The sequence below is a fragment of the Pseudonaja textilis genome, chromosome 1 (genome assembly GCF_049901715.1).
Source record: "Pseudonaja textilis isolate UNSWEBS1 chromosome 1, rPseTex1.2, whole genome shotgun sequence".
Taxonomy (NCBI): domain Eukaryota; kingdom Metazoa; phylum Chordata; class Lepidosauria; order Squamata; family Elapidae; genus Pseudonaja; species Pseudonaja textilis.
Window position 1 is genome coordinate 120,406,612 of NC_141990.1, and position 23,191 is coordinate 120,429,802.

General features: G+C 37.5%; 1 protein-coding gene across 1 annotated transcript in view; it reads left to right on the forward strand.

Annotated features, from left to right (window-relative positions):
• The window catches only part of LOC148127789 (uncharacterized), a 107,635-nt gene that overhangs the window by 56,037 nt on the left and 28,407 nt on the right, over positions 1-23,191 (forward strand). The window contains exon 6 of the mRNA XM_087920954.1: positions 442-455. Coding sequence (XP_087777080.1) covers positions 442-455 — 14 coding nt within the window. The remainder of the gene's footprint in view (positions 1-441; positions 456-23,191) is intronic.

Consider the following 23,191-nt stretch of genomic DNA (forward strand, 5'->3'; position numbering starts at 1 on the left):
CAGTAGTCAGCAGAAGTAGCCTGCAGTACTGCATTCTAACCACAGCACCACCCTGACTCATGTTGCTCTAAGAAAGTTGACAATCTATGTTTCTATCTTGCCTTTCCACCAATGAATAGTACTCTAGATAACTAACAAAATTGCAGACATGAGACTGTCTTCAATTATATCTGAAATAGGACAAGTTCATATATAAACAGTTTAGTTCCCCCTCCCCTCTGTACATTAGGAAACTCATCCTAAATTCAGCTGACCTGAATTCTCCAAATATTTACATGGGAACAAGAAACCCAAGACTGCCTGCAGCTTCTGAATATAATGCTAAACAAAATTTATATATGAAAAAAACAAATACTTTTAGCGTCAAGAAACTTTCATAACATGGTACCATCCTAGCTCAGTTTTACATAAGAAACCATTGTCCTGATATTGTTCTCACAGGAAATTTGTGTTAGGTAATAACTGTTCTCTCCAGCATGGTAATTGGCATGTAATTGCCATGCTTTCTTCCTATTCAGACAAAACACAGGTGACAAGATGAGAAAATGACAAGGGCAGGAAGTCCTTGTCGTGTGTGTATTTTATGTAGAAATCAGGATGCATTCAAATAGCTGAAAGCTTTATAATAGGAAAGACATCATCTATGGTGCCTCTGAGAAGGTGGGTGTGGGTTGTAAAAATGTGATAGTTTTAATTAAACAAGAGTTCACAATACAGTTCATAAAATCAGATCCATGGAATTCATTTTATTTCCTCTCAGAGGAGGATTACTGCCTAAATGGGCAGAAACAACAGTGGCACATTAAAAAGCAACTCATCACTTGCAAACCTTTGTCATGATGGAGATAATGCAGTTGATGTGTGTGTGTTTGTGTGTATGGATCTGGATTGGGTTGAAATGAAAATATTTATTTTGACAAAGCTTTCAACATTCTCTAGGATGTTCTAGGAGGTATTTATCACATTCTTGTTGCATAAAGATAATACTGTGAATTTTACTTTGACTTACTTGCATCTTGAAAAAGCTTGATAAAAAACCCCATAATCCTCTGGTGATAATTTTCCGTGCAAAATACCAATATATTTCAAAAGTATTATATTTCAAGTTTCCATTATCTATGTTACACACTTTGAAATAAAGCTGAGTTAATAATTTTATTAAGTACAATTATTAAATACAAAGCCATCTCTTAGTGGATTATAAGTCTGTGTGGCAATAAATAGCATAATATATTTAATTACACTACTAATCTATAAATGAAATTAAAGCAAAATTCAGGAAGAACTACTTATCCTGCCTTGCATTTGTCTTTGTAAAGAATGACAATTCTGTGTTATTCAGTGCTATTACACTATTTCTTTTGTACCTCAGTTATCTTTTTCTTTAGCTTCATACGCTTCATTTACCCATTCAGTACTTTAATTTTCTTGGTTGCAATGATCCAATTATGTAAATGACATCACAATATACCTTCCAATGCAACATTGCCAACACATCCTCTTAGCTGTTTAAGCAAATTAAACAGTAAGAAGAGAAATCAAGAGAAGGAAGCCAAGAATCAAAGAAAAAGAATATTTGATGCTGTGTAATTTAGACTCATAGACATTGCTCGATACTAAGATCTGTTTCTGTTATGTAGTAATTAGAAAAGTGTTTAATTCAATTGGTTTTAGAGACAGCACTAGAAGAGTGACTTACCACTTGAAAATGCTTACCTTCTAACCCCAACTATATGTTCTCTGATTAATGTAGCTTGAGAAAACAAAAATGTAGCTTATCGCTATTGGTGGAAATATCATGTCTGTCAATATATATAGATATATATAATCATGTCATATAAAGATGGCAGCTGTATATGAGGAGTCTTTAATGTAAGTTCATATCACAAAAGTGTTCATTAATAGGAGAGGGGAGCATGGGGAGAGGGGGAGGGAGAGAGAGAGTACATTTGGGCAAACCACAAATACAATTATATATGTGTGTGTGTGTGTGTGTGTATGTGTGTGTGTATCTATGTATATACATACATACATACATACATACATATATTCTGAATAATTCTTAGGGAACCTATGGTAGAAGACAACAGCCAACATACCTATCCCCCCAAAACCTGGTAAGGATCCAAATGACCTGCAGTGGCACAGTGGTTAGAGTGCAGTACTGTAGGCCAGAGGTCCCCAACCTCCGGTCCCTGGACCGGTACCGGTCCGGGGATCATTTTGGACCGGGCCGCCTACTTTGCTTGGGCGCCATCTTGTTTTGAAGTCTGCCCTCAGTAGCGCCAATTGGCGGCCTGAGGGAGAAAGGAACGTGGGGTGGGGAGAAAGCTCGCCTCAGCGGCTCCACCATGAAGCACCTCTTTCCGCCTGGGGAAAGGGAGCGAGAACGAGAGTGAGAGAGAAGCGTGTGAGCCGAAAGCTGGAGTGGGGTGGAATGAAGAAGCTCAGATCCTGATCCAGACCCTTCGCGGGAGCCCCCGAAAGCAGCCCTGCGCTTGTCCGGCGTCTGGAGGGGCGCCGAGGCCATGGCTCGGTAGCAGCAGCGGTGGAGCTGTCAGCCGGGGGAGGATGAGGGTGCACGACGAAAGGCGCCGGGCAGAGGCGAAGGCAGTCGCCGCCCGGAACAACCGGGAGAGGAGAAGAGAGAGAAAGAGACAAGAATCCTAAAACACACAGGGCAGAATGTTGCTTTAGCCAAGCTACACAGTGAATATCTACTAAAAGTTTGACTGGTTTAATATGGATTTATTCCCAGGTAATTGAAAGTCTTATTTCAGCTGGAAGAATTCTAGACAATGCTCTGCTTGCCAAGGGGTTGCAACGAAATGGGGCGAGAGAGATCTGGAAAGAAGTGGGCTCTCCAGGTATTTGGAATGAATCCCTGGAATTCCTTATATGTCTGGATTTCTGAACCTCAACAACTTTAAAATGTGTGGACTTGGACTCTCTGAATTCCCCACACACCTTACAATTATTGAGATTGTGGAAAGCTGAAGACCATATGGGAGATCAAACCCATCCTAAATGTAAAATCTGAATTGCGGATTATTACCTTACAAATTGCTTTTGGAGAAAACATATATTTTTGCCAAACATATATTTTTGTTTGATCGTGATCAACTGAATCATGATGACTTTATTGGAGTCCAGTCTTGCATTTATACACATTTTTAGTAATCCTCCAACATTGGTTAATTTTGGTGAGTTGATAGTGTAATAGTAAATAAAATAATAATAAATGAATGAATGAATGAATGAATGAATGAATGAATAAATAAATAAAACAAAAACAAAAACAAAAACAAAAAACAAAAACAAAAACAAAACCAGTCCTTGAAAAAGCGTTCCTGCGTGAAACTGGTCCCTGGTACAAAAAAGGTTGGGGACCACTGCTGTAGGCTACTTCTACTGACTGCCGACTGCCAGCAATTGGGCAGTTCAAATCTCACCAGGCTCAAGATTGACTCGGCCTTCCATCTTTCCGAGGTTGGTAAAATGAGGATCCAGATTGTTGGGAGGAATATGCTGACTCTATAAACCACTTAGAGAGAGCTGTAAAGCACTGTAAAGCGGTATATAGGTCTAAGTGCTATTACTATTGCCAAATGATTGTTTCAAGAATGCCTATATGTTACAAAGATTTTAAATTTTAAAACTTATGCAGCACAGTTTAGAAGGCAATTACAAAGGCAGTTATTTGCAACCAAGGTGAAGATAAAAATATGTGATTAAATCTCTATATTTTTAAACATTATAATACAGTTTGTTTATTTGACTTCTTTGTGCTATTGAGTAATAAAACTGCTCTAGGAGTTTCACATGTCCTTAAGGTATCTGTTCCCCTCTGATAACCTGGCATTTCTCCTAGATCAAAAGGGCACTTAGTAAACCTATCAATTAGAATTTACTCTGCTCTAAGCATTAGAGTAGAAATGAAAAGGTGCCAAGTAATTTATCATTTACATTCATGTTCCCCCACTTCCCTTCCTCCCACCCCACCTCCTACCACATCAGGTTGTGTTTTGTTGCAAACGGATCTGCTTTAAAAATGAAAAATGAATTTCTCCTGCTTTGCACTCATAAATTATTTTCCTTGAAGTTACTACCATGATGAAAAAGCAGATGCTGAGATGAAATTCTGAAGGCTAACAAATATGTGCAAACATAGCATGTAGCTTCTTAGAAAGTCAAGTAGTTCTGAATATAGAATCTGTTGTATTTACAGTTAGTTCTCATCTTACAACCATAAATGGGATGAAAATTTCCACTGCCAAGGTATGTGGTTGTTAAGTGAGTGACATCCTGATGTTATGACCTTTTTTTGCCAAAGTTGTTAACTTAATCATTCCAGTTGTTAAGTGAATCATGAGATCACTAAGCAAATCTGGCATCCCCCATTGACTGTGCTTGTGAGAAGCTGACTCAGAAGATTGCAAATGATGATCACATGACCCTGGATGCTGCAATTGTTATAAATTCAGTTGCCAAGTGCCCAAATGTTGATCACATGACAATGGGGATAATGTAATGGTCCTATGTTGCTTTTTTCAATACCATTGTAACTTTGAACAGTTACTAAACGGATGGTTGTAAGTTGAGAACCATTGTATTATTTTTAAGTCACTTATTATTGTGTGTGCCCTATGCTTATAGCACTTCATCTAAGGAATACTGCAATAAACTCTGTAGAAGGCTGCTCTTGGAGACCACTCAGATGCTACTAGTCCATAGTTTAGTAGCACAAGTAATTATGGGCACAATTCAGTATACCTATGTTATGCCAAAACTACACACAGAGAAACAGACTGGTTATCAGTGAGCTTTTGAATGTTGCTAGAAGAAAAAAGCTTCTGGGTTCAGATGCAAGCTGTATTACAAATAAACACACTAGGCGATTGCTTGAAGAGGAAGGTAGTTTTTATTGGACAGTTTAATGTGGAGCCTAGAAACTGAAGGTAGACCATGATGTTAGAAAGCTGAAAGTGATGGTGTTTATAGTAACAATGGGCTTTGATATGAAATATATTAGATTGAGGCGCTCCTACCTTGGGGGAGGCCTGTTCCTTATCCTGTGGATGTGGGTAAATCTCTTCGTTGGTGTCAAATTTGAGAGCAATCTGGCATCAGGGTGTAGTCTTGTGACAAGAGATTTCTCTTATCTTGAGTGGTTTCTGGTTTATATTTGTTTGCCAGTGTTGGCTGACTTCCTAGAGAGGTGCACTTAATCAATTTGAGTCCATGGGTCAATGATAGCAGAGAAAGTTTAAGTGGTTTCCCAAAGGTGCCTTTTCAGGAGGTAACTGGATTTTTTTGTTTTTCTTTTGAAGACGTTTCACTTCTCATCCGCTTCTCATTCTTCAGCTCTGACAGGATAGTGGGGGAATGGAAGGATTTATATTCCTTGCAGACAGCTGGTCATTTCCATCGTTTTAGAGGGTCGTTGAAGCACTTAGAGGTTTATCTGTGTCCTCAGGATGACCTGAGTAGTGGTCCTCTACAGACTTTAAGTGGTTTCCTTGTAACTTTATTTTGAGGTTTGCTGGCTGATCAGCGGTGGCCAGGCCTGACATGCAACCTGACCAAAACAGGAGGGGGTGCCAAAGGGGTTTTTATCTACTGACCATATAATTCAATGGGTTGGTTACCATATATAAGTCATTTATCCCAGACTAAATGGCATCTGACCTGGTTAAGCAAGGAGCCATCTCTCTCCCAACATTTTTCTACCTCATAAGATCCATGAGAGCAGACACCTCTGTAGTGTACTTGTTTTACAGACTTGTAATACTGCATTCCTATTGGACAGATACCATCGCTGGGCGATTGGTTGATAACAACAAACCTGATTGGCCGCCTAAGCGGCGAGAAGTTTAAATAAACGCCATTGGTTGCGGGCTGTGAGCAGCTGCTATAAAAAGGGCTGCCGCGGCTCGCCTTTAGTTGAAGTTACTTGGTTATTGAATAAAGAGCTGAACTCAACTCCGGTCTCAAGTCTGCTTTGTTCGAGCGATAGAACAACCTCTATTAAGCAGATACCTTTGTTTCTTCTGTCAAGCAATGCCATCTAATGGGGCCTAGGAGGCATATCTTTTCTGTTGCAGTGACTGGTCTCTGGAGGATCAATACCCTGAAAGTTTATTTATTTATATTTTATTTTATTTATTTGATTTGACAATTGCTTACAAGATAATAGGTATAAGTATAAACATGAGTAAGAATACAGGAAATAGGTACAAATAAATGGGGACAATAGGACATGGATGGTAGGCATGATTGTGCACTTATGCACACCCCTTACAGACCTCTTAGCAATGGGGTTAGGTCAATAGTGGATAGTTTAAGATTAAAGGAGTGTTCAGACAATTACGACTTAAAGCTTTAGAGCTTTAAACTCCACCCCATCCAGGTTGGTGTACAGTGTCTGGGCATGGTGTCTGGACATGGTAGGGTGTTCTGCTATTATATTTATTGTGTCTGTTTTTAGATATGGGTCAGCTTTAGTTGTACTCCACCCAGAGTCAATGTTGTTGGGAAGCTTTGTGCATCTCAATTACAAATAAGCAAATAATTTAAGTCTAAATTATAAGTAAATAAACTCTTCCTTTTTAGCCAAAGCTATTCATGATACTATAAAGGAATTAAAAAACAAACTAAACATAGCCTTGGAGAGCACTTTCAGATAAAATTCTCATTGTTCCTTAGTAATGGCCAAACTCCATGGAGGTTGAAGGGAGTATGAAAAAGAAGACATGTGCCAATAGAATATGGCTGCATAAGAAAGGAAATGAAGAATCCAGGTACCTCACAGCAGGATCTGTTAAAATTAACTTGATGACTATTAGATAGGAAACTGGAGTGTTTAACCTTTGCAAAAAAAATTCCAGTTTTAAATGAGCTGGTTTTATGGAAAAGGACAAGAAATAATTAAATAGCCCTATAAATGTATCATTTGCAGTTCTGCTAAAAATAGATGCTGTCTATAACTCTGAGCCTTTCTTTCCCTCGTTAATGGCTTGTCTGTATCACATTGCACAGTATTTATAAACTTTTTAACTCATGGGGGAGGAGAAGAAATCCAGTGACAGAATTTTGAAAGGGATTCTTCTGGGTCAAAAATACCATGACCCAAGGAGGACCTAGGATAGTGAGGAGAAATTGTAGGAAGGTTGAGCAATGGAACCATTTGATCTAGAACCCTGGACAAAAGCCCTATGTGTTCACTCTAGAACAGGGGTATCAAACTTATGCCATCACAGTGGCATCATGTGACATATTGGGACTTTTCTCCCCTTCGCTAAACCGGGCGTGGGTGTGGGCGTGGGCGTGGCCAGCACATGACACATCTGGCCCATGGCCCAGGAATTTGACAGCCTTGCTATAGAACATGAGACAGGAACAGGTTTGGATGATATTGGCCTAAGGAAGCCAGTGGAGTTAACGCTTATTTCATTCCCATCCCATCCTAATCCATTTTGAGAGGAAGAGCTGATAGGGTACATCCATGTTTCTGTCTGTCTGTCTGCATCCATCCATCCTACATAAAACAAGATCTTTACTAGGCTTATAGGCTGTTCCAATGAAGCCTAATCGTCTTACATATCTGTTATGATGATGCTATTATTTGAATGAGTTTAAAATAATGGCACATACCAAATTCTCCCTCCCTCCCTCCCCGCTCTCCCTTCCTCTCCCCCTCTCTCTCCCTCCCTCCCTCCCCCCCTCTAATTTTTCTGTCTCTCCCATAAAGGACATATAGTTGTTGCTGTTTTTTAAAAAAACTTTTCTATAATATATCATGAACATAGAAACAGCTATAGATGAAAAATATGAAATATTAGAAAGAGAAGAACATTATTATTTGATTGAGGGAAATATAGATGACTAAGTAGAGAAGGGTTCTTTCATGCCCATTAAGTCTATGGTCTAAAATAATTTGGTTGCACTTCTGAAATAAAAAAAATACTGCATTCCCCCAGTGCTTTGCAAAAGGAGGGAGATGGCAGAAACTCCCTACAGTGTGAAATGGAAACAGTATGCAGTCTTTAACTGTTTTAGTGAGTTTTTCCCCCAAATTGTTTTGGATGTATTACAAAGGGCTAAAGTCACAGAAAACATCTCCAGAGCCACACAATAAACCCAAAGCTCAGTAGCACAGCCCCAAATTTATATGGATAAGACTCCTAACATTTACAACTTAAAAAAAAAGAAATAAAAAGCAGGTGATAAAAAACTACTTCCTGAACCTTTTGTCAGCTTTAGTAGATAAGGTGAAAGTAAGTGAACCAGTGGCTGACCCGTTGTAAGAAAGGTGAAGCAATTCATTGTTTCACTAGCTAACCTTCCAAAATTAAACCCTTTTAGAAGATCAAGCTGGAAATATAATATTCAGAAATTCAGTTTCAGGAATTATGGAATTTAGTTCAACAAGAAGGAGAAATATTTCATACTGTAAATTGAGAGTTACAGACTTCTCCAATATGGCCAATAGTTGCTCACATATTTGCCAGTAAACTTCATTATTTGCTAACTGTTCTAAATCAGTTTATCCATGTCTGAATCATAACATTGATCTTGCTTTCAGTGATTAATTTATTTGGATAATTAGCAAGCAATGCAATATGATGGATGGATAGATGGATGATGTGTATGAGCGAATGAATACATATAGATAGATAGATAGATAGATAGATAGATAGATAGATAGATAGATAGATGAATAAGTAGATAGATAGGTAGATGGATAAAGACACAGAGAGAGAAATTGAGAGGGGGGGGAGGGAGTCACAGACAAAGATAGACATAATGTAAAGGTAAGGAAATCATCTGGAAAATGTTTTTTTAAAAAAAAACAAAAACCCTTAGGCCTGGAGTTTTCTCAATAGATCATCATGTACTTTCATATTCTATACATCTTTTAAGGATTATATCAAAAACAATGTTTTTAATTCAGCCAAGTATCATCTGTAAAAAGAGAGATGCGATGAATTTGACAAAGTACTTATGGGAACCACTCTTGCCATCTTTCTCTTTAAGAAGTTAAAAGCATCAGGTTTTCTATATAAAAAAAACCAAAAAATTTACATTTGGTATTTGAGAGCTGCAAAACACTTATCATTGCCGTGAAGATAAATGCCTGCCCTTGCATCTCCGTGGCATAGAATGTGGCAGTTAGCCCTGAAATTCAGGAAGAAATTATATGAGGATGCTGAAGAAAATCACAGTCCTGAATCCTATTCTTTACCTCCTTTCAGTGGAGGCCTGAAACACCTTGTTGCAGTAAACACTGAATCTCATTGAATATTCTGGAAGAGAGAAGACAGAGAAGCACACAGACTGGTTGGCCTGTGTAATCAGTCCTGATCTGTATTCAAGATTTAATTTTGAAAAGGGCATACCTCAAATTGTCTTTTTAATTCAGGATTCGAGGGGCAAACTGATTCAATTCAAGCCACTTCAAGATTTGACATTTAATTTTTTTAAAAAGGTTATCTCGAGGTGGTAATGGAAAAACATAGAAACATTTTTTCATTTTTTGATAGCATGAAAATAGCAGGGTTAATAGACCCTTTTTGAGGACATTGATCATGACAAATTTTGGTTGGGTATCTTAAAAGATTTCAAGATTTTTTTCCTTAATAAAATATTCCACTGGATCTCTTTGAAGCAGATACAGGTCTGAAGTAAAGGTCAGAAGAACAGTCTATACATTTCCCAAAAATGACACCTAGTTTTGCTGAATCTAGGCAGCAGGTTTCCTGTGCCAACTTACATACATACAAACCCTTCATCCTATTCTTCTGTAGGGTAAGAAATGTTATGAACATTAAAGGAAAGGAGGAAGAAGCAATGAACAAAACAAAGTAAAAGCGAGAAATAAGAGATGGGAAAAAAACAAGAACCCACATCTAATCTAATCCACATCTAGCAGTATATCTTTCTGTAGATTTCTAAACTTGAAGTGTATCCTTAATTCCACTATATTCATATAGTATTTCATACCTTGCCTTTTGTTCTTTTAATTTCTCAAGCTTCTCTTTTTAAGACTATCAACAACTCCATCTAATTATTTTTGCAATTTCCCCTTCCTCTTAAATCCATTCACTTTTCTTTTCTATATTTGTTTTGTTCTTTTGTCTTTATTTATTTATATCCTGCCTTTATTATTTTTTGCAAATAACATGGCAGCAAACATATCCAACATATCCTTCTTCCTTCTCCTATTTCCCTACAACAATCCTGTGAGGTCAGCTGGGCTGAGAGAGAGTGACTGACCCAAAGTCACCCAACTGGCTTTCATGGTAGAGGTGGTATTCAACAGATTCTGACCAGTTCTGGAGAACTGATAGTGGAAATTTTGAGTAGTTTGGAGAATCGGCAAATATGACCTCTGATTGGCCCCGCCCTCATCTATTTTCTGCCTCTCAAGTCCCAGCTGATCGGCTGGGTCTTCTTTTGCTGCCCTGCACAGGAGAATGGAGCTAGAAAGCAGGTTAGTGGGGTGGGGAGGGAATGGGATTTTGCAGTAACCTTTCCCCTGAAGTGTGGTGGGAATGGAGATTTTATAGTATCCTTCTCCTGCCACACCCACCAAGCCACGCCCACAGAACCGCTAGTAAAAAAAATTGAATCCCACCACTGTTTCATTGCTAGGACTTAAACTCAGGATTTCCTGCTTTCTAGACTGGTGCCTTAACCACTAAACCAAACTGGCTCTCTATATGACCAGATTACTTCAATGTATTTCCTTCTTGCTGGTAACTCACTTTAAATTCCGGTCACATTCATTCAGCATCATTCATTTTTTATCTTATCTCTTCATGTTTTACTGTACACTCTTTTAAAGTACCCCATTCTCACTGCATTCGGCCTGCTTTTATGCTTCTCACTCTCACAATTCTCATTTCCATATAACAAAATAGGCAGAAGCATGCTCTTATTAAACAGGCACTATCATGTCTTTGGTTAAAACTGCCTTCTTCATGGCAGACCATGTTATCAACCTTCAGACTGTGAACTTCTTAAAATTTTACCTTCCATTTTACCATTTTCAGTAAATTCTACCAAGTTATATAAATTCATCCATTGGTCTAGGACTTGTCTTCTGCTTGGTTTGGTTTGGTTTTTTTAAAATCTAACTCACAATTATTCATTCTATTTCCTCTTTCAGAGACAACTTCTCTAATCTTTAATACAATACAAGGATCCAATATCCTTGTGGTATCATACAATTAGCTAATACTTGCTATAAATCTTTCAGGTTCGTTGCCAACAACATGGTATAATCTTCATGCAAAATTACACATATATGGATGTCCCCAAAGAACAAATCCCTAACTTTATTACAAACATTCCTTTTTCCTGTATTCATAAATATATTAAATTGATTTATCCAAATAGTTTTCTGTTTCCTCTGATCACTGGACTATTATTATTATTATTTAGGATTTAATTTTCAATTTGATTCACAGTCTGGGACTGGTAAAAACTGTTCAGTCCTAACCAAGAACCTAAGAACTGTTAAGGTCACGTCTGAGTATATAGGTAGTTCCAAGTAAGGTTGGGTGATGGTTTTTTGTTTTTTTTGCAAAGTCAGAATATTCAGGCCTGATAAGTTTAAAATTTCCATGTATCTAGGCAATCCTTTGGTTACTGGTCCAAGGGCTCCTATTACTATTGGTACAACCATTGATTTCTTACTCCACAATTGCTCAACTTCAATTTGCAGATTGCAGTATTACATTATTTTTTCTAATTTTTCTTCAGTTCATGCATCACCTGGTATTGCAATATCAATGAACCCAACTTTTTCTTTTCCACAATAGTGATGTCAGTCGTGTTGTTGGCCAGATTTCTGTTTGTTTGGATTCGAAAGTCCCACCAGATCTTGACTTGTTCATTTTCAAGAACTTTGTCAATCTGATGTTCCCAGTAATTTTTGCTGCATTCGAACTCAAACTTCTGGCAAATTATTATTATTAAAAAGTTTGGATCTTGGAAAGAATCATCTCAACATCGATAGGATTCAGTTGAGTCAGAATTTGGAATTTCTAGCAATAATTTAGCTAGTTAGTAGAGGGGAAGTTGCAGTAAAGAGGCACAAAAAATATTAGCTTTTTCCTCTGGAAAAAATAATTTTAAAAAATAATCCAGGGCTTATAAGTGCTAGTGGGACACCCACTGAGGAATTTAAACCTGTTGAGTCCATTCAGAATTTAAAAGTAAAGTAAAGAATTGTGCCAGACTGGTACTGAGCACATATTCAGAGTACTAAACTGAAGTCCAGCTGTGGTAGCAGCACCAGCAGAGAAATGTTATTCTTCCATTAGTAGGACTATAATAAGGACTATTGTTTCGTAGTACAAAGAAATCAAAGTTGAAGCTTGTGGCTGGTCCCAGTAAAAAAGCTGAGAACTTTAATGAAGCTAAAAGCTATATTAGCTTTGCTACTCCAAAAACTCTCTGATCGGCAGAGAGTTTATTGTCAAGCAAAGTTAATAATAGGTCACAGATTGTTCTGACCCAAACCCTTTTCCAATAAAACAAACAATAATCAAAGGAAACAGAAACCTTTTAATGAGTCTTATGAATCCCCGGTTAAAAGGCTGCTGCAAACTAATTAACTTTGATAAATACAAATCTCGCCAAAACTGTGCGAAACTGCCAAGAATCACAGATAAGAAATATTTCACAACACAAGGGTCTTCAAACACCAACTAAGATACTGCAATGTCCATGAGGCTGGAGTTTCAAAACATCTTTGCTTCCTACAAAGAATGTCTAATTCACAGCTGGCTTTTATCTTCTTGAAGGAGGGGCCATTATCTTGCAGCCTTACTCCCGAGTCGTCCGTGCTGCTGCAGCTGTTTTTTCCTACGAGCAGCCCTGCGTGCATGCGCACTTGGCACAGGCTCCTTGGGAACCTCCTCATCACTGTTGCCCCCACAATCTCTGAAGGCAGTAATCCACTCCCTAATGGTCCTGGTCCCTCATCTGAGTCCTCGCTCTTCTCAGCTGTCCGCACCTGCTGCCAGCTAACCACAACACAGATCCAGAGAGCATATTGTGGTGGCCTGCCAGCTGCCAGCAGAGCTGGCGGCAGACTCAGATGATGAGGAGGTTGGGGAATAATTTGGGCCAGTTCTGGAGCCTGGGGAAAGCTCAGCATAGGACACAGAGATAGAGCCAGGGCCATTCAGTATTTCCCAGCCGGAGAGGCCTTTGGAGTCAGAGATGAGTGAGGAGGAGGAACAGCTGGGACCTGTTCCAGATGTGCATATGCACAGAGCAGATAGGAGAGGTGAACAGCGGAGGACAATGAGCCAGCTTGGGAAGCAAAGCAAATTGTGGATGCTGAACGGCCCCTCTGGCTGGGGAATAAATAGGAGGAAAGGGGAGTGGTTTGGTTGTCACAGACAACTGTTCCCATTTCTGGAAAGTTTGCTCCTTGTGTGTTTCATGTGACAAAGACAGCCTTTAGGTTTGTCTATTTCACTGTTTGAACTGACTTAATTTGCACCCTCCTGGCTGGGAGTTCACAGCCTTGCATCTATCATAACAAGCTAATAAGGACTATTGTTTCTATGAATTTCTTGCAGGACTCTTGTCAGGACTTTCTGTTGATGAATGCAGTTAAATGTATAAAATAAAGAGGGTTGGTTTTTTTTTGTTTTTTGTTTTTGCAGGGAGTCTGTTTCTTGCTTCTGCGAAGGCTGGGTCAGAACACATATAAGTAAATCCAGTATATAATATGAAGTTCAATATTACAAGCATGATAAAAAAAAGGCCTGCAGTTTACTTTACTGTTTTAGTTTAAAGTGATCAGTTTTATTGATATGAGCAGTGGTTAAATCTCAAGCTAACTATGCCCACTGCCAAGAGTTCGATCCTGACCAGCTCAAGATTGACTCAGCCTTCCATCCTTCCAAGGTTGGTAAAATGAGGACCCAGGTTGCTGGGGGCAATATCCTGGCTCTGTAAACCACTTAGAGAGGGCTATAAAGCATTGTGAAGCGGTATATAAGGCTAAGTGCTATTGCTATTTATTGACTGGTCACTCAGGTCAATGTCAGAAAGTCCATCTCAACCTCTCCCTTTCCAGTATGCTTCATATATAGAAGGTGATTCCAGAATCAGTACAAAAGCCCATCAAATCTACAAAGGCTTTGAAATGCTCATGAAGCACTTCAGAAACACTTGATTTGATTTGCTGGCTTGAAGCAGATGCCCATCTTTAGTACAGGTGGCCCTCACTTAATGACCACAGCTGTGCCTGGAATTTCTACTCTTAATACTTGTGATCATTAAGCAGGTTGCCAAATGCCTCAAATGCAATCAAGTGCCCACAGAGAGGGAGCTGTGGCAGTCATAGCTTTGAGGATTGGTCATAAATACATTTTGGGAGAGGGGGGTCAATCATAACTTTCAACTTTCATTAAGTCCCCAGTCTTTAAGCGAGGGCTACCTGTAATCAGCTTTGATGGGAGATTTGATTCAAATTTCCCAGGGGAAGAACTGCTTTTGAACTTGTGCAACTTTAGAAGTAGATAGCTTAGATAGCTTAATTCAAGACCTCGAAAATATTTAGTCCCGTCTTGATTCAGCTACATTGTCACAACTATAAATTGTCACAACTATAAATTGTCACAAACATTGTCACAACTATAAATAATACTACCAACTTGTGCTGGCTATGATGACGGATATTATCATCGTCTTTTACTGACCCCATAATCCCTTGTGGGGTGGAGTATGGGCAATTGAATGGGGCTAGCATAGAGTTTTAATGGCCGGATGCCTTTCCTGATGTCAATGCAGTTTCATCCAGCAGATATATTCTCAGTGTGTCCAAAGAGAGAAATATATGCCTCCACCCAGGATTGAACTCGTAGCCTCCTAATCATGAGGCGAGAGCTCCAGCTCTAAGCCACCACATCACCCTGCTATGATGACAGGTATATCCATGTATATTCTGAATGAAAAGAATTCAATCCTTTTTATGTCAACACTCAAGCAAGACTAATAAGAATCATTTAAAAATAAACGAGGGCTAGCACTGATATGTAGATCTTGACTTCCTACAATTTAATAAAGCTATCCTATTCCCCAAGTCCTTGTTTTGTTGCTTTTATTGAAATGCTACTATTATTCTTTTAACCGGTCATGCCCGATTCTTGACGACTTTAGAATAGAATAGAATAGAATAGAATAGAATAGAATAGAATAGAATAGAATAGAATAGAATAGAATAGAATACTTTATTGGCCAAGTGTGATTGGACACACAAGGAATTTGTCTTGGTGTAAATACTCTCAGTATACACAAAGAAAAGTACATTAATTAAGAATCAAGAATCATAACGTACAACACTTAATGATAGTCATAGGGTACAATCAACAATCAAATCATACTAGAAAACAGTCAAGTGGGAAGGGATGGGTGATAAGGAGTGGTGAGAAGATTAACAGTAATAGTAGTGTACACTTTGTAAATAGTTGAACAGTGTTGAGGGAATTATTTGTTTAGCAGAGTGATGGCTTTCAGGAAAAAACTGTTCTTGTGTCTAGTTGTTCTGGTGTGCAGTGCTCTATAGCGCCATTTTGAGGGAAGGAGTTGAAACAGTTTATGTCCGGGATGTGAGGGGTCTGTAATATTTTCACAGCCCTCTTTTTGACTCGTGCAGTATACAGGTCCTCAATTGAAGGCAGGTGGGTAGTAATTGTTTTTTTTCTGCAATCCTAATTATCCTCTGAAGTCTGTGTCTGTCCTGTTGGGTTGCAGAACCAAACCAGACAGTTATAGAGGTGCAGATGATAGACTCATTAATTCCTCTGTAGAACTGTATCAGCAGCTCCTTGGGCAGTTTGAGCTTTCTGAGTTGGCACAGAAAGAACATTCTTTATAGGCAAGTTTTCTCCATGCTACCCTGTCAAGTACAGCTTCTTTCAGTTGTTAGATGTTCGCCTTTTAATCAGCTTTGAAATTATCAAGCCAGCATGTTCTTTGCTTACCTCTTCTCCTAGTTCCACTAATTCCTTTGGCAATAACTCAACATGCAATGATACCACTTCTAATAGTAATACTTTATTCCTTAGTGTGCCAGTTTGGGATTTTCATTAGTACTTTATATTCAAAAACCATTTGGATCTGGACACTGGTTCAAAAAAGAAAACTGGGGCCATTTAAGAGCCATGGTGGCGCAGTGGTTAGAATGCAGAGTGCAGGCTACTTCTACTGATTGCCAGCTGCCAGCAGTTTGGCAATTCAATTCTCACCGGTTCAAGGTTGACTCAGCCTTCCAACCTTCCGAGGTCAGTAAAATGAGGACCCAGATTGTTGGAGGCAATATGCTAACTCTGTAAACAGCCAAGAGAGAGCTGTAAAGCACTGTGAAGCAGTATATAAGTCTAAATGCTATTGCTATTTATTTAGAAGTTAGTCTTGGTGAAGGGAGATCTCTTCTAACCTATCCAGATAATATTGGGATATATCATCCTTTTCTTATCTCCCTGCCCAGGTAGACTTCTGTGAGCTGAAAGAGAAGCTGTCTCTGGAATTTAAACAGAGGGATAGGAGAATAAAGATTCTAGGACAGGATGTAGCAAGAGGGGATTATTTGTCTGTCACAGATATCCCTGCTATAAATTTGCATCCAGAATGCTATTGCATTGCACTATATTGTATTTCTTCCAGGGAATTTTAAAATGAGATTTATTGTCCAATTCCATTGCTATTCATTGGGGCCATGAAACTAGCGCACCTATAGTAAATTGGCTATTCAACATATTGGAGACAGAAATCTGTCTCTTCTAAAGGAACAGTCCAGATCATCACAACAGTGTTTTTTTTATCATAAAAATTGCTCTGCGGCTTGAACTTCCACACTTATTCACATTCTTACAAATCCCATTCATTGCATTCTGTGCCTCAGTGTGACATAATCCTTACTCTAGTAGAATTTAGTCAAGGTCTCCTGTAATGCATATATTCATGTAGGTGAAACATAAAACATCCTTTCTCTCAGTAGCATTAAGCTAGGGCAGTTCATTCTTGAAGAAAACTTCATGCTGAAAGAGTGAACTACAGCTATAGAGGGTAATGCTAAAGGTCACTTTCCAGTCTGAGATTTCTGATCTGCTGCATTGTGAATTAATACATTTATCTTGGAACTAATCCCATTGGAATAACTCTTTTTCACTGCTGATAATGTAGTAGGGAGCACAACTAAGCACATCGGTCTGCACTGTATAGGGCATTTGTAACTTCCATTTCTTGTTAAACAGAAATCAATTTGCATCTAGATATATTGCACTAAATGGTCAAAATCTAAAGCATAGTTTGCATATTTAAGGTTTTTTTTTGCAGTCAACGGGGCAAACAATATGTTGAACTGTATTAAGGTTTATATTATAATTCTCTGTCTATTTCTCTCTCTAACATATACATTGATTTAAAAGTTCATTCTTTTCTTTCTTTCTTATTCCTAAAGTCTAGTTCCAACTGTGCACAGGACAGTGATTTTTACCACTTCTTGCAGCTGTGAGAACTGTTGGTGAATACCAAAGTGATGCTGGTATAGATTTTCTCACTTTTTGGTTGCCCTTTTGGCTATTTTCAGTTATAAGTGGTGGTGATTGTGTCTCTATCAATAAGTGTGTATGAGTGTAAATTGCCCTAGTTGAATTTATAGTTGGGGCTGATCTTTGGGTAATAGGGTCAGAAGTAGCAAGTGTTTTATGGACCCAGCCTCTGTTATTTCCTTGCCTCAAACAATTCTCTCTTCCTCTGTTCAACTGTGGTGGTTTAGATATGCATAAGAAGATATCATTGTACTGCACATGAGTGAAATTGCAGGCATTTGAAGGGTACTCATTCTATAATTCTCTCTTCCATTAGGCTAACTATAGAAGCTTGTTCTTGAAATTATTGACATAAGCCTAGCTTATCAAATACAAAGCTCTAGGCATATGCAGATGCCAAAACATCTCATACAACAAGGACATATAAACAATACTGTATAGCCTATGACTATAATGTGCAAGCTATTTGTTAATAGATACATCTTGAAAAGGCTAAGGTACTATAAAGCCTTGACTTCATAACTATATCTGAATATACTGTATACCCATCTTTTCCTGTTCTGGCATTGCTGAGAATTCACTATTAACTTCTGCTTTAATCACCCATACTATACATGTTGCTTTGCAGTTTAGCTAAGTTTTCAGATGCAGTTTTCTACCTTTAGCTATTCACTTTATCAGTTGTGCTTTGTCATCTGTTTTTATCAATTGCAAGATGAACGACATTCCCCATTCCCAACAGCTCCAATCAACTGGACCAACAAAAATACTGAAAGATAAAAATGAGCAAACTGGAAGAATTTCTGTGCCATGCATAGGTGCAAGTAGTCATTTGAATGAATGCTATCAAGACAACTCAACATTTTATAAGACTCTGCAGTAACTCAGTGCAAGAACTTCCAACATGAAAGAGTTGATTAGACCAATTTATTTTGGAAGGCCCAGTGAAACATGTCTCCTGGGGGGTATATATTCTGTTTTGAATGAACAAAATATGGAAGGCAGCATCATTTCTCAGCTGTATAAGGCTGCTGCAAATTTTACATGAATGTAAGAGACTAGAACTGAAAGATCAAATCAGATCACTGTTATCGTGGCTTTTAGCCAGCAAAACTCAATGAGAAGATCTAATATTGCTTTCATGATGTTAATGTTTGTGTGTGTTAGGGAGGATGGATATCTTTTCTAGAACAGACAAAAGAGAATCCAAAATATCTAGCTCTGAGATTTAAAAAAATGGCACTTGTTCTATTTACATAATATGCAAACAGCAAAAATAACCAATCCAAGCTTATTATTTTAGACTGTATACTATGGAAGAAGCTGTCTATGTATGACATAGAAAAGTATTTTTCTTTTTTTAAAAACCTAAAAATTCTTCTATGAGCCAAAAGGACTTATTTGATGTTATGTAAGGATATAGATTAGGAGATGATGGTTTTAAAATATAGTTTTAATAAGATGTTGACAAATCACCGTTGCTATTTTAGGTAAAAAAAAATATGGCATGTAGATAAATGGGAACGGATAACTTTGACTGAATGACAAATACCTTTTATTCCCACAACCTATTTTTCATCAGTTCTAATATCAGTATCTTTGTTACCCATGCATGTGTAGATACTGGAGGACTCATAATTTGGCGTTTCAGTTTCAGAAGGGCAATTGTAACTCTTTTATACATACAGGTAGTCCTTGACTTATGACCACAATTGAGCCATAAGATAACCACAATTTATATTGTTAAGTGAGAAATTTGTTAAGTGAGTTTTGCCCCATTTTATGACTTTTCTTCCACATTTGTTAAGTGAGTCACTGCAGTTGTTAAATTAATAGGATGGTTGTTAAGTGAATCTGATTTCCCCATTTCCTTTGCTTGTCAGGTCAGAAAAGGACTCATAGACACTGCAGTGGTCATAAATGTGAGTCAGTTGTCAAGCACACAAATGTAAATCATGTGACCATGGGGATGCTAAATGATTGTAAGTGTGAAAAAACGGTCATAAGCACTTTTTTCAGTGATGTTGTAACTTTTAATGGTCACTAAATGAACTGTTGTAAGTCGAGGAATACCTGTATTTATTATAAATGTATAATACTTGTACTTCATGATAAGGCTGAAGGGCTCAAATGATTTACAGCCATCATATCAGAGCTGCAGAAATGTGGATGAACACTTGATAGCCATATAAAGAATATTCTGTAGCTCTTTGCTACCATTTTAGTGGTTGTATGGATTTTTTTCCAGGCTAGATTCAATAGCCATAAATTATTAAAGTTTCAGAATGCCATTAATTCTGGAATTAATTGGACTATAGACTAATAAAGAGATCACAGGAAAGCTGAAATTCAGGATGACATTTCTGAAAATACTTTTTATACAAATTTGTGTCGCTATTATGTAGGCAATTAATTAATTAAATTTCTAAGTCCACTGGACTCTATAAAGACTCTGGGCATACAATAAGAAAACTGAATAAATTACAGATAAAATACAAATGGGAAACCCCAGATGTCTGGAAAAACAACTGTTTTAATCAAGAGAAAGACAAAGGACCAACCACTCCTCTAATCCAAAACCTACAGGAAAAGCAATCATTTTTAAAAGGAACTTTCTAAGTGGACTGAAAAATATCCTTCACAATGCCCATGCCTCTTTGCTGCTTGGATCAGATGCTGTTGCAGTGACATTTGTTGGCAAGCTGCTCATCTCTATTTAATATTGATATAATGATGTAGCTGATTATATTTAGCAGCAAAAGATTATCACTGAAGCAAAATATGGACAGGGCCTGTTTAGGGGCTTTGCTTTCTCTCAGAATTAGCTTCATTTGCTTTCACTGACCTACTCATCCTGGCAATAACAACAATGCTACTTTTGTTAAGAAGAACAAAAAAAAAAGGATTTAAAAGATAATGCTCCTAAGAAAAATCTGCTGTTTAATAGAAGCATGTTGTTTTAACTTAGCCCTGGTCTACTATAATAAAACTTGCAATCATCTACCTGCACCTGTGAAGCCTCTCATTACCTCTTTGGCACTTCCTGATAGGTATTTCTAAAATGTATGTAAAAGTAGAAGAAAGTTGTTTGTATCCTGCAAAGAACAGCCATGCTGGATCATTTGAATGAGTCTATCTAGGGAAATGACCTCATTTTATGTGATTGAAAGACTCTAACTTCTATCATTTCATAATAAGCAAGACCTCAAGCTTTTGCTGGTGGATAGATAATCCTCAGTGACATATGAAAGCTTCACAAGTTAGATTTCTACCTTTCAGCCGCCTGTGAAAGATGAATAAAACATTGAAAGCAATCCTGATTCTGGTACTTTTAAAGAAAGTTTTTAACAGCATAGACAGGAATAGGAGATTCTTTGTTCTCATGTTAGTGGTACATTGCAAGCCTGGATGGATGTGGTGAATATTTCTTCATTCATTCCTCCAAATGTAATGTGATCTTTAATAAAAATAAAAAGAACAGCAATAAATTAAGATATTTTTAGAAGGAAATTATTTGGCAGGTCTTCATCATTAGGTGATCAAACCACCTATGGATATCCAGCACTAATGACAAACTGGTTATCTCATTTTCTACTAAGTTAGAGTTAGTAATTATTTCCATTAAGAAAAATAGGTAGTTGCAACCATTTTTTGGAAGTCCTCAGTTCCAGGCAAAATGGTTCTATATAGAGTACAATCATTGATTTTTTTAAAAATTTTACTTTATGAATCTCTTAAACTAAGTTTTCCAATCAAATTGAAGCTTTTATTACTTCTGCCAATACTTTAAAAATAGCTTACTTTTCACAAATTTCACAGACTATCTTTGGGAGTATTTTCATTTATTTCAGTACAGAGTTCATTACTAAAGTGCTTCATAATCGGTAGGAAAAAATATTTATCCAGTTAATTATTGGGATCTGTGCAATGCCTAAATGACCATTTATATTGGGGGTGAAAGTTATTTTCCTTTTTCTAACCGGCATTACAGCTAGAATATAATATGTTTGCCGTTTTAAAATTGAATTTAATATTTTTAATCTATATTTCTTTCAAAATAAATGGCAAAACTATGATAAAAGAGTCAAACAATAAAATTAAGCATTTATATAAATAAGAGAATGTGGAAGATCTGAATGCCACAACCATTACCAAAAGATTGATTACAAAAATGTGTTCTGTATTAGCAGGATTAAGTGAAGTGAAGATGGGGATGGTAGAAGAAAGCAGATAGATGAATTTACATCCACATTTTTATCCACCTTTTATAGGTAGATATCTACAAAATGTGATTTATATATTATCTAACTCTACTGGATTGTGGCTCTTAGCCACAAGTTAGAGCAAATCTAAGCATCAAAATGAATACTTTTCATATGCCCCTATTTAATTTATTTAACAAATTTATATAGCCATCTAACTCACATATAGGTGATTCTAGGTATTTACAAGATAAAAATATCCACCAAATAATAAAACCGCATAAGAAAAGCCACCCCTTGTATCACTTCTACCTGTACTTGCCCTTCCTTGTTCCACAGATGCACAAAGAGAGAATCTTGCACTTGGCTGCCAGTTAAGATGTAGAATTATTTCTAATGTTATAGTTGTGTCTGACACAGCCTGCAGCCATAAAGGCACTCTATGAAAAATATCTGATGTGAATATATGGAAATGATAGCTAGCAGAGATTACCCTCATCTCTTTGGATAACATGCTGACCTTATTCTTTAGCTCATCAAGCAATCTGATGATTCTGTCTGGAAGTTTGTTTTGTGCTTGGAGAGTGGATTCATTTCACCATTTATTTGGAACCAGACTCAGGATGTATTGTTTGCGCCATTCATCTGCTAGCATTTTAGGAAATGGGGGAGCGGTAAAAAACAAACAAAAAAACAGCTCAAGTAATTGACTGTGAAGTGTGATTTATTTATTTATTTGCTTTTGGCACTTGCCCACCCTTGCAATTTTTCTTTTCCTTGCTTTCAAAATGAGATGCACTCAGACAAATGAAATGAATGTGTGTCTTTTTTCAATAATGTAGCTCTATGGAATGCAATGCCAACTTAGTCCCATGGTTAATAGTATAGTCTGCCTTGTTAAGTCCTAACAATGTTTGGAACTGTCTGGAAAAAAGGAATGATAAAATGGCGGGGGGGGGGGATGTAACTGCTAATGGTCATGCTGATTAACACACACTTCAAGTTTAATATAATGGTTTAAGATTGTAGGAATTGTAGTTTCAGCAGATAATGTGGGTAGGATGTATAGCTGAGCCATACCACAGATCTGGTCTACAATTCAATATATTTCTTCTTTTTTAATTAATTGGGAAAGGCTCTTTTTTTTTGGCACCTATTCCGGACTGATATGTAAGTTATTTTCCTTATGCTACCCAGAAAGAGAGATAGTCCCAATAATGGAAGAAACTATAAGCATTTATTCAGGGGAGAAAGACAACTACCTTCTATTACCGCCTTGGTGATCAGCATTTAAGCTTAATTGTTACCCTTGAATGTAAACAAAATATTGTCCTCTTAGCATCATTTTGTTCCCTTTCAGAAGTACATAGAATAATTCCCTAGTCCATGGCTTCTATTGAATTTTAAATG